The following is a 12,458-nucleotide window of genomic DNA, read 5'->3' as shown; positions in this document are numbered from 1 at the left end:
AACTGTGATTTGCTGCTATCTCATTGGCCAGATTTTCACACCAAGGCCATGTGACTTGTTTGCTGATTCCAGTGGGGTGTTTTCACCAAAGAAGGTTGGTTTAATAATTGTAGAGACTTAAGTTGAGTAGCATAGTAGATGAAGAGATTCTTAGCTGTTTTGTATGAGGAAGCATCAGTAGTTTAGATATCCTTTCCAGGTTTACTAGCTCTGGAGATGGAGCATAAGGAGGGTCTGTTCTTTATATTTTAAAAAAAAAAAAAAAAGTTCCACAACAATCTAGCATTTTCACACCAAAGCATATGGAAGAATGCTGCTGTTGAACTTTCCCTCCCTCTCACCTTTATCAAGACTTACTGAGAAAAGGAATCTGTAATTCTTCAGTTTAAAATATTTTCTTCCCTGCATCCTTTACCTAGAATATCAGCCAACTGGAGCTGTGAATCTGTCTGATATTCGTCCCCTGTCCTGAGATGGGTCTCTGCCTGTGTGAAAAAGTTTGCATTTAATTTAGAAATGTGGGGTTTTTGGAGAAATCCGGAGTTTCACTGATGTATATGGTGAAGTGGTTTGGTTCCTTTACAGTCTCTTAAAGTTGTTGAAGGTACTCAGCTCTCAATTAACATGTTCTGTATTTTGTTGCAGACACCTCATCTTGTGAACCTCAATGAAGATCCACTCATGTCAGAATGTCTACTTTACTATATCAAAGATGGCATCACTAGGTGAGATTTGGCTCTACTACACTTACTTAAAAGACTTCTTGTTAAAGGGCCATCAGTTTAAATTACACTTCTCTGTTGAACTGTTTTACCTGCTGTTGCCAGTAACACCTAAGATTACCATAAATTACAGTTTAGAGAAATATATTTAGTTTAGTTTATACTTTAATAGTACAGTGTATTGTCACTCAGCTTCCCTAGATGTTTTCCACTGGGTCTTTCACAGAGCAACAAGAAAGAGAAACCACTTTGAAAATATAGGACTGTGTAATTTATAGTAAAACCACATAAAATGGTTGGGGGACTTGGGTAAGTGGAGTAATCAAAACTGCTTAGCTCTATAAAACTGGTTGGATTTCTAGTGTCGCCTTAAATTAAACTGAAAGTAGTTCTCCATTCTTGTTTTTTCCACACTTCCCCCTTTTTAAGCACATCACCCAAACCCAGGTATATTATTTTCTTGGCTAGCAGTGTAAGCACACGCTTAATGAAATCAGTCCTTGTTCACATGCGCAGGATTAAATTTAAGGATGCATTTTCTCAGCTCTTAAAAGGTAAGGGATAGATTTAATAGTCTGTAGTATTTTATTCCCACCATAGCCAGAGAAATGTATCTGCTGTATGGGCTATAGAGTAGACAATGTTTGAGTTGTGACTAAAATGCTTTTTATTGGGTGCAGGGTTGGACAGGCAGATGCCGAGCGGCGACAAGACATTGTGCTGAGTGGGGCTCACATTAAAGAGGAACACTGTCTCTTCCGAAGTGAGAGGAACCACAATGGTGATGGTGAGATGGCACTTACAATTCCTACGTATAAATGCAGGAGTAAGCGCAACTTTCCCCATGAAAGTGGTCTTCAGCACTGGATAGTTTGAGTCTTTCAAAAAACTGATCTCTGTACTAGCAGCTGTGGTCTGAAATGTGTGTCTGAAGTGTGGAGGGGAGAAGAGCTGAGAGGCTAGATGGGGTTTGAATAGCCCTTGTGCATCAGATCAGTGAAGTTATTTTCTCTCTGGGTGTGATGACTTAGTTATTGGAGATGAAGCTATAACTATAATAATGCAGTACTAAGATTTTACATTTCTGTACTACATCCATTTGGATCAGATGGTAGCACTCTTGCTTTGGGCCAGCATTCATATCCAGTCTTGATCCTTTGTGTTGTGACCAGGTGGAATGTGTAGTACAGCTTAGACGAATTTTACACTGTTAAAGGTGCTCTTCTTTGGATGAGACTATAAATGGTGTTTCCTTCTGTCCTGCTCTGGGTGTCCGGGTTGCTTCTTGAAAAGTGGAACTGAACCCATGATAGGGATAGTCAGAGGATAACAGTGGGAGCTCAGGAACACCTGAGTTTTAATCCTGGCTTTGACCGAATCCCTCAGTGGTCTGAGACAAATCACTTACTCCTCTGCTTTAGTTCCATCACCTATAATACAGGGATAATACTTGCTTATTTTGGATATTGAGAATTTAGTGTTTATAAGGGGTTATTTAGGTTATTGTTATAGAAGTATTTAACTTTTACTTGCTACAACTCTGGAGTCTTAGCCAACGTTCCTTCTAGCTGCCGGTGGTGTTACTGAGGCAAATATGATCTAATCATGAGATGCTGAGCCCCTGTGACTCCAAGTTATTTCAGTAGGAACAGAGTGCTGAGTACGTTTTAGGATCAGGCCCAAAATGCCTGTCACATCTGCCTACAATAATTGCAGTGCTGAAATCAATTACAAAGAAATGAAAGTGCTGATGTGTGAAATGTACTAAGTTCATTATTCAAACCTTATAACAAGGCATGTATGTGTCTGACCAAGGTTTGGGCAGTGCAAATATCCAGTATGACAGCACAGTCATTACACCTGTGAAAAAACGAGGAGAAAAAACAAAACAGCCCTAGCAAATGTGTTCCATGGATACCTGTACTACCTGGGTGGTCCGAAATACTGGCTGAAAAACTGCGCCACTTTGTCATGTGCTGCTATCCATTCCTAACCAGGATGTAATACCAAAGAATAATCTCCCTGGAATCTTTGTGGAGTATGTAGGGAGCAGTGCCTTGTCTGCTTATGTGCAATGTGTTGGGAGGCTTTCTGCATTTCCTCACTGTGGGACATTCACTAAATAAACTGAGTTCTGTGGCATTAAAGCTGTTGTGTTTCTTCTAGTTATTGTTACCCTGGAGCCTTGTGAACGGTCAGAAACGTACGTCAACGGCAAGAGGGTTGTACAGCCTGTGCAACTGCGCTCAGGTAAGAGACTTCAGAAGTCTGAGGTTGGTTTTTTTTTTTTTGACAGATTGTTCCTCAGGAATTGTCCATACAGGATATTTCATGTGGGACTAGTGAAGAAAGTTGGATGCTGTTAAAGATAAGGGATGTATTACTTTTTTTTTTTTTTTTGTAGTGGAGGTACCATATAGGAGTTAACCTCATTTTCGCCATTAGTGACTGTTCCTGCTTTTCTTATTTTCTCAAGCCCTTCACATTGTAACAGCTCAAAGACGGACTTAAATGATCACTGCAACATAGGGCACTCTCTGCTTGCTTCTCTCTCCCTACTTACTTTGATATTCTTCCAGTATGTACTTAGCCAAGACTGTTGCCCTTGGCAGTTGCAGTGTGAGAGAACAGACAGACTGCCAGCTGCTGACGGTAAAATCCCCAGCTTCTCTGGCACAGCTAAGATGTGACCCCATGCAGGAGTACAACAGTGTCTCTCCTTCCTTTTTTAACTCTATGTACTAAGTAACCTGGTTAGATCTCCTCATGTCTCAGGGGCCAGGGAGAGTGGCTTTCATAAATTGTAAGTTTGAGTTCAGCAGGGTTCAGTTTCTTTTAAATCATAAGTATATGTTCTTCTAGTCCTGAAATGCAATCTAGTGCAATGGAGTCTGGACTGTAAGTGGGTGCTTGCAAGGAATTAAGTGCATCAATTTCAGCAGAATGATGGACGTGGGGATGGGAGTTGGTTTCCAGTCTCTCTTCCAACCACCCCACTCTTTTAAAAATGGAGGTGCAAGCTGGGCATGTCTTGCAGAGGGGGAACTGCTACTCCTGTTCTCTTTCAAGCTAATTTATTTTTATAAATAGCTTCCTATATATCTCTTTTCAGTGCCTATTTCTTGACAATTACATCATTAAAACTATTAATTAAAAATCATTAACCTCTTTAGAAGGCGGTTGTTTTACTAGTAGGTTCACAGTGACCGTCTTGATTGCTCTGGAGGTTCATTTATGTTACATGGAGAGAGCAGAAGTATTTTATCAATTATGCTAGGCACTTGTTTTAAGTTTCCTGTACGTCTGATTCCTGTAGCACTTAGATGCAATTCTTGCCTTACCACTTAACTGTGGCTCTTACTTATGCTATGGAGAATGAAGTAAATGCCTCCCCAGAAATTCCACTGATTAGGACTTGAGTAGAAACTTAAGTGACGTATCAGGCAAATCTCTACTTAAAAATGTAAAGCATCCATTCTTCAAATGGTTGAGGTTAGATTATCTAAAATAGAAATGTTTGTGGGGTGGTTTTTGCCCATGATTTCTGCACCTCTTTTAAAAAAATTAGTTGACTAGCTTACTTGTTACAGCTGTCAGTCCATCAGCAAGTCATTCTTTATTTTGTGGTATGTTTCTGCAGGAGTTTAAATCTGGCTCTATAGACAGGTTTTCTTATGTGAGCATTTTCTGGGGCAGGCAGTGGGATGTACAGTTTAACCTCCTCTGCACTAAGTAGGGTGTTCCTTTTGCCCATTTGGCCACCTACTACTAAAAGTTTAAATATTGTCCAAATTCTCATTGGGAAATCCTGTCTTCTGATGCTCTGGTTACCTAAACAGCTTAGAGTAAACTTCATTGGATACTAAACTTCGTCTCAACCTGGTTCTGGAGTTCTTACGCTAAAGAGTTAATTTTTTATGTTCCTGTTTTAGGAAATCGTATCATCATGGGTAAAAATCACGTTTTCCGATTCAACCACCCTGAGCAAGCACGAGCAGAGAGGGAGAAGACTCCATCAGCTGAAACTCCCTCTGAACCTGTAGACTGGACATTTGCTCAGAGAGAACTCTTGGAGAAACAGGGCATTGATATGAAGCAGGAGATGGAGAAGAGGTAAGTGGACTAAACGAACTGTTGTTTTACTTGGCATGTCTGATATATTTCGTTAGACGTCTTTAGGGTGGCAGCAACTCTTACATCAGTCTGAAGTTAATGCCTGCTTTTCTCTAGGAAAGACTGGTTAATTCCTACTTCCCTGTGAAATGAGGGCACCAGAGACAGACTTTGCCTCCCACTTTAATAATAATAATAATAAAAAAAAAAAATCCAGACAAAACTAGATTAACACAAACATACTCCTCTTTTGTATTGTAGAGTGTCTCTGACAAAGATTTGCCCACATCTTTCTATGATCTAAAGCTGTATCTGCCAATAAGGCCCTTTGCTCCCAAAGTGGAGGATCAGGACGCTTGCTCATGTTTGTACCTCTTTTATTTTAGGAGTCTACTTCTTTAAAACTCCATTTATGCCCCCCCATAGCATCAAATTTATGGTCAAAGCAGGGAGTATCGGGAGAGCAATTGGATGGTCTCTTGACACATCTGTTCTTAAACCGCATAATTTTCCAGCATTCCTTCTTTGTCAATCTGGGACTTCCCTGAGTTTTGCCTCCACAAAGCTGTCTGCTCATAAGGGTTAAGAGGACCAGAAATCACTCCAATACGGTGCTCTACTGACAGAGACTTCTCCTTGCCTTGTATTTGGAGGAAACTAAACTCCTGGGTTGTTAATAAATCAAACTATTAAATATACAAACTAGCAATAGTACTTGTGACTCCTCATACACAGTAAGAGTTACACTTTGTAGCCTTAATTGTATGCTGTGACATGTCTAATTGTATTTAATCCTTTATTTTAGTTCAGTTACACAACTGATGTTTTCCTGCTTGTGGATCATTTGCTTAAATAAGGCTTTTTGTACACTTCATAGAGTACAGTCACTAATTTAGGCAGCAGTGGAACAGAATAGGTCAAATTCTTGGTGTCAGATCTAGGGTAATTCTCATTCCAAGTGAACTGAAAAGTGTCTAGTTTGAAGGAGGCAGGAAGAATAGTACCTTTCATGCTAGTGTATTGACACTCACATGTACACCCCAGACTTGCCCTTGTCTCTGTTACTTAACAGATTCTGTGGACAGAGTAACACTAACACAAATAATGGTCTGCATGGCTGCTTCTGCATCCCTTGTGTTTTTTTCTCTCCAGGTTACAAGAAATGGAGATTTTGTACAAGAAGGAGAAAGAGGAAGCAGATCTCTTGTTGGAGCAGCAGAGGCTGGTAAGTGTCAACTCTTCTGGTTGCCTGTATTGTTGGCAAAGGTTAACTGCTGCCTTTGTTGACCCCCTTAAAGTCCAGGAAATTTGCTTGGGCTGTCTGCATAAAGTACAGTCCGTCTCCTCCCCTCTTCCCACCCCTCCTCCCCCCCACTATCTACAGTAGTGAAAATTAGCATGGCTAAGCAGACACATCTCATGCTTTACTCTTATTAATGTGGAGATTATATTCACCCACCAGTGGGCACTAAGCAGTGCTTGGGAGGGCTGGTCAAATTTGCTGAATTGTAACTTGGATCAACAGGAGGATGTTTCTTCTTTGTCAGTGCTTTGAAGTTACTTTTCAATAGTCTAACTGATTAGTTGTTGTGAATGTTCGAACTCTGAATGGTTATCTTGGATCATCAGAAAGTACTAATTTTGTGCTGCCAAAACACCTAGACTATGTTCATGTGCTAGGTTTTACAAATGATGTCTGGAAATGTTGCTGCACTGTGCATGTTTAACCCTGCTCCCTCCCCCTGCATGGAGTCTGAATCCCTTGCAAGGGTCTTCATGGCATAATACTGATTGAGGGCAGGTGTGTAGTAAGGGAGTTTTTTAATTCTTCCAAACCCATGGGAAAAACGCAAACTATGTAGCTAGGAAGTCCAATAAATAAAGTCTGATGTTCATTGTGTAGTAATTGGGGCAGGAATTCCTTGCTTATACAGTCAGATATGTTCTAATGGAACATAGCCTTTAAAGTGCAATACAGATACATGCAGAATCCAGGCCTCCTGTCAACCAGAAGGGCAAGTGTGAGCCCAGCAATCAAGTCTGATCTTCCTGAGTAACACTGGGTCAGTGATATCTGTTCTTTATTATTTTTATTGGTCACAGGAGAATGTTAACTGTTGCCCCAGCTTGGTGAAAAGAACTTTAGGGGTTGCAACTTGCTGTTAAGAGTCTGAGAACCTGGGAGCCCCTGGAAGCTCTGGGGGCATTGAATGAATTTCTGGATTTGTCACAAGGCTCTTCTCTCTTTCCCCAGAGCAGAGAGAGGAGCTAGGACTCCTGTGGCATCCATTCCTTGCTAGACAAGCTGTGTGCGAGTTAACATTATTTTTCATTAACTACAATATCCAGTGGCCTTACAACTCCCACCCAGAGTTTTTCTTCAAAAGGGATCACTGTGAGAATGGAGAGGAGCAACTGCAAATTGAGCCAGAACAGAGTTTAAGACTAGTGACTAGTGTTCGATCTTGGCGACTTTATATTGAAAGTAAAACTGGGAAGGAGTGAATTGAATGCATGAGATAAGGAAATAGTCTAGGTAAAGAGTAGCCCTTGGGTGTTTGCTTGGAGCCACAGGAGATGAGAAGTGGTGTTCCCTCCTTAAAACTTAGCTTAGAAAGACTTGGAAATAGCTTCAAGATGGGGCAGCATTTTGTCCCGAAAATAACATGTGTAGTTAACAAATTGTGTGAAATAAACAAGCCAAAACTGTTTAATTATTTTGAGGCCTGTTTAAAACAAGGCTGCATTTGTAAAAGTTCTGTAAAGCAGGGTTCATTTCCCTGTTCTGTGTATATTCATATGGAAGAATATTTAATACTGTAATAAACTGAGCTTATAGAAATCACTTTTATTTTTGCTTATCTTAAGGGGCAAGGTTGGAAGATGTCATTCTAAATTATCATCAGTGATGAGATTATTTAAAAATTGCTTACCTAAGGTTGAGAAACTATAATAAATCAGATCACTGGTCTATCTGGACAGTATGCTGCTTTTGGCAATGGCCAATATCCAGTGCTTCAGAAACCCCACCAAAGTGCATTTGGTCATTTCTGCAGTATTGTATGTGGAGTTGGGGCATGGATAGGGTAAATACCTTCCTGACCCTTAAAAACAATTGGTTAATTTCTAAAGTATGGGCACTGATTAACTTTAGCTTCTGTAACTGGCAAACATTTATAATTGTCACAGTATCATCCAACCACAGTATCAGCCTCTCTGACCTCCTGCCATAGTGTATTCAATGTTTGGTTATTGTGAAATAGTATTTTTTTCTGTTTGCCCTTAACTTGACACTAATCTTGATTGGGAGACCCTGGCTGCTGCTAACAACTTTTGTGGCAGGCTTAGATGTCAACCAGGTTGGGCTCCTGTTGTGATAGGAGCTTCACAAACTTATAGCAAATTAAAATTCCTGACCCCAAATCTTCTAACTGTATATTTGGATTAGAGTTAATTTTTGAGTTCATGTAGGAGAACGACCCCATAGTGTCTCATTTTGTGCTAATATTAAATGTACGAGTAATATTGGTAACATCAAGAATGATGAATGACCTTTTCTTTCTGGTTAAAGCTTTGAACTTGTATAGTACAGTGTGCAGTGTCTTTCTGTTGGGTGCCTTCCATTTCCACTGCACGATGCAGTATGCTAGACACTACCTTTTTGAGGCTCCAGATTTTGCCTGCCATAAACTCATAAATTTTATTGTCAGATTATAATTTTTTTTTAAAGAATTCACTATTATTTTGCTGATATTTTCTGGCCTAAACAGGAAACATGGTCTAAATTATTTTTTACAAATCTAAAGATAATATAAGGTCACAAGCAGTACACAATGTTAATGAGAAAAATGTTATTGACCCTAAAGACAGAACTTTCTCTAAAATCCATCTCATTCCCAGAACCAGAATAAATCGTATTGCGTATACTCAGCTCTTTATTGCTCAACTATTCCCAACAGGGTCTTTTAAATTGTCTGTCAATCAGTGGTTCAGAACCAGAGATGCATATTTCCCTAGCATGTAATCGACTGTTGCTGTTCCTGATTTTTCATGTATTATGTAATTCTTTGTCTGAAAAACTTGAGTTGCAGTTACTTCAACAGAGATTGACTCTTGCAGTCTTTTGAAGGAGATGAATCAGATTAACAGTGAATCAGATTAACAACCAGAAATGGATAATATATTGAAGAGCGATCTCAAAGTATTAAAAAATTCACCTTTTAAAAATAGGCTGACTTAATTCCAGGTTGCAGTGATCAGTGATGAATACACTTAGTTTTTGGTGACATTTATCTCTCAAATAACCATTCGTAGTTTATAGAAACCTGAAGAGAGTTTCTCAATAAAATGATTTAATAAGAGTAACCTCTTTTAGAAATCCTTCTGGAAAACATGGAATAATGAAGAAAAACAAGTGCAACTCTTAGCAAATGTGTGGGAGCTGCAGGTGCGAATTTGTTAAATGTTTACTAAGGTTGCAGAAGATGGGAAGAAAATTGGGTATCGAATAGCATTTTTATTGGTTAAAACAGTTTTTAAAAGTTACAACATTCTTCTGATGCTCACTCTTCGGACAGTCAAGTCTTTCAATGTTTTTAAAATACACAGCAAGGTGGCAAATGGAAAAACCCTTTGAAACTCTGATTCTCGATATCCCATTAGCTTGTAACAAGTCTTCTTTGGATTGAAACATCTTCACCTGTCATAGTGGCACTTATGGTACTTTTAACATCGACCCTATTGGCTGCTTCTGTTTTTATTTTTTCTTATCCTCTTAACACTTCTCTGGCTGCTCTTGTAGTAAAGTGGATTCTAAACTCAAGCATCCCAGCACCATATACAACATTACTAACCAGTGTTAACCCAACTTACTCTGGCTGCTCATCACATCATTCTACGATGGCTGTTGTGTTCACTCACTGGGGGAGGATTTTCTGAAAGACGCAACAGCAATAACCAAGGCACATGTGTGTGGCATGGAATTGCATGTCTTCGTAGCATATGTGGGGTTCAGTTTACACCTTGTTTTTGTCAAGGACTTGGTATAGTTGTTCTGTTGAAAGATTTTGGAGGGGGGGCTGGGAGGGAATGAACGTAGGTTAGATGTAGTATTTTTAAGTTGGTTACATTTATATATAATGTAAATTTTAGTAGACTGGAGAGCCTATATTTTAAAGGAAACAATGCTGGGAGGCTGACAGAAATATTAATGTCCTTACAGTGAGTCATGAGAGACATCTATATGGTTTGTTCTATTTAATTTTTATTTGTTTTAGTTTTCTTTGCCTGTTCTTGTTTAGTTTTTTCCATTATTTTTTTTTTCAATTTTAATTTTGGTTGTTTTGGGGCCACTTCTTGATTTTTGTTTTTCCAAAGGATGCAGACTCTGATAGTGGGGATGATTCGGACAAGAGATCGTGTGAGGAGAGCTGGAGACTGATCACCTCCCTGAGAGAGAAGCTGCCCCCCAGCAAGCTGCAGACCATTGTAAAAAAGTGTGGTCTCCCTAGCAGTGGGAAGAAGCGAGAGCCTATTAAAATGTACCAGATACCACAACGCCGGCGCCTTAGCAAAGACTCCAAATGGGTCACCATCTCAGACTTGAAGATACAGGCTGTGAAGGAGATCTGCTATGAGGTAGCCCTCAATGACTTCAGGCATACTAGGCAGGAGATTGAGGCACTGGCCATTGTTAAAATGAAAGAGCTTTGTGCCATGTACGGAAAGAAAGATCCCAATGAGCGTGACTCATGGCGAGCTGTTGCCCGGGATGTCTGGGATACTGTGGGAGTTGGAGATGAGAGGATTGAAGATGTCATGGCCAGTGGGAAGGGAGTAACTGATGTGGATGACCTCAAGGTACATATAGACAAATTGGAAGATATTTTGCAGGAAGTGAAAAGGCAGAACAACATGAAGGATGAGGAAATAAAAGTTCTCCGAAATAAGATGCTAAAAATGGAGAGGGTTTTACCACTGATAGGGTCGCAAGAGCTGAGAGCCCAGTCGACCACCTCTAATGCTACTAATATTAAAAATCCAAACTCAGTGAGTGTGGTGGATGCGGACAAGAAGTATGCAAATGCTTTGAAAAAAGATGAGAATGGTGAGCTTGATAAAGAGGAGCGTGTTTCCCAATTAATGGAGGATGACCCAGCCTTCAGGCGTGGGCGGTTGCACTGGATGAGGCAAGAGCAAATTCGGTTTAAGAACTTGCAACAGCAGGAAATTGCCAAACAGCTCCGTCGACAAAACATGCCTCACCGATTTATCCCACCTGAAAACCGTAAGCCCCGGTTTCCATTTAAGAGCAACCCCAAACACAGAAACTCGTGGAGTCCAGGCACTCACATAATTATCACAGAGGATGAGGTTATTGAGGTCCGAATTCCAAAGGAGGAAGAGAAGGAGAACAAAGAAGAGAACAAAGAAAAAGGTGGCAGTGCTGTCTCCCAGGATCCTCCGCAACTGTGGAACCTATATGACCCACAAAGGAGTCAAGATCATATCCAGATTAACTGGCAACAGCTAAACACTCAGCCACAGCCTAGCAATCGGCAACAGACACCACCTCAGTTACGCTGGAGAAGCAATTCTTTCAACAATGGCTACCAGAAAAACTTGCGCCGTCAGACATCTGGCTCATCTGAATCACTACACTCCCACAGTGGGCACCAGAACTCAGACCTGCAGAAGTTCCAGCAGAAACGCCACATCCACCAGCACCACCAATCCTATTGCAATCACAACAGTGGAGGCAATACAGAGAGCAATGCAGTTAACATCTACCCAAAACAGATTAATGGGCCCAGCCATTACGACCACTTTGTGACACCTCCACGGATGAGACGACAATTCTCTGCACCTAACCTGAAAGCTGGCAGAGAAACTACAGTATGATTCACTGGACAAATGGGAGAAGGGGTCAGTGCTGTCTTATCATTCAGAAGCATTGGGTTGGGACAGTTTTGATCACCATCTACCTTAGGTTTCAGTTGGCCAATTAGAACTTGAGTGACTTGATGTACAAAGCACAAGACATTGGTATTGCAACACATCTGTTTTGCTTATGAATCATGGTGCAATTTTCAAGACTTTGGAGAAATAGTGTGAAAAATGTTGAGACCCCTTTTTTATAGATTAGAAGACTGTGGAAAAGAGGGTACCCTAATAGCTCATGTACCTTCCTTATTTTTTGTCTTGAGTATTTTTCTAAAGCTGAAAATACTGTCTGGAATATATAAAGAGCTGCCTTCCTCCATGTTTTTATGTAGACAATCAAAAGGGGAATCTAGTTTATAGCGTTGAATGTCTCTTGTGACCTTTTGGTTAGAAATGAAGAAACAGACCATTTGTATTGTAAGCTTAGCTCTGGCTCCTCAATTCAATTCACTTTTCACCTCCTAACCAGTGTTTTTTAAATAATTATTGGAAACCAAAAGCTGTCAGCTGGCAAGACAATGTGGCTTTTTGTAGACCTGCTGTCTCCTTTACCAAAATTTACGAGAGCTACTTGGACACTTGGCCCCCCCACCCCCATTCATATTCATTCTCTCTCTCTCTCTCTCTCTCTCTCTCTCTCTCTCTCTCCCTCCCTCCCTCTAGAGTGCACCATGCATTTTG

General features: G+C 40.3%; 1 protein-coding gene across 3 annotated transcripts in view; it reads left to right on the top strand.

Moving 5' to 3' along the window:
* KIF1B (kinesin family member 1B) overlaps positions 1 to 12,458 on the top strand; it is a 128,022-nt gene that overhangs the window by 60,055 nt on the left and 55,509 nt on the right. For 2 of the 3 annotated variants that reach the window (XM_065421333.1, XM_065421332.1), the window contains 5 exons: positions 646 to 725; positions 1,403 to 1,509; positions 2,889 to 2,972; positions 4,655 to 4,835; positions 5,988 to 6,060. In XM_065421333.1, coding sequence (XP_065277405.1) covers positions 646 to 725; positions 1,403 to 1,509; positions 2,889 to 2,972; positions 4,655 to 4,835; positions 5,988 to 6,060 — 525 coding nt within the window. Of the gene's footprint in view, positions 1 to 645; positions 726 to 1,402; positions 1,510 to 2,888; positions 2,973 to 4,654; positions 4,836 to 5,987; positions 6,061 to 10,211; positions 11,736 to 12,458 lie in introns of those variants that run through there. The other variant, XM_065421334.1, reaches the window with a different exon arrangement.

The sequence above is a fragment of the Emys orbicularis genome, chromosome 22 (genome assembly GCF_028017835.1).
Source record: "Emys orbicularis isolate rEmyOrb1 chromosome 22, rEmyOrb1.hap1, whole genome shotgun sequence".
Classification (NCBI taxonomy): Eukaryota; Metazoa; Chordata; order Testudines; family Emydidae; genus Emys; species Emys orbicularis.
This window is presented reverse-complemented; position numbering and strand designations above follow the sequence as displayed.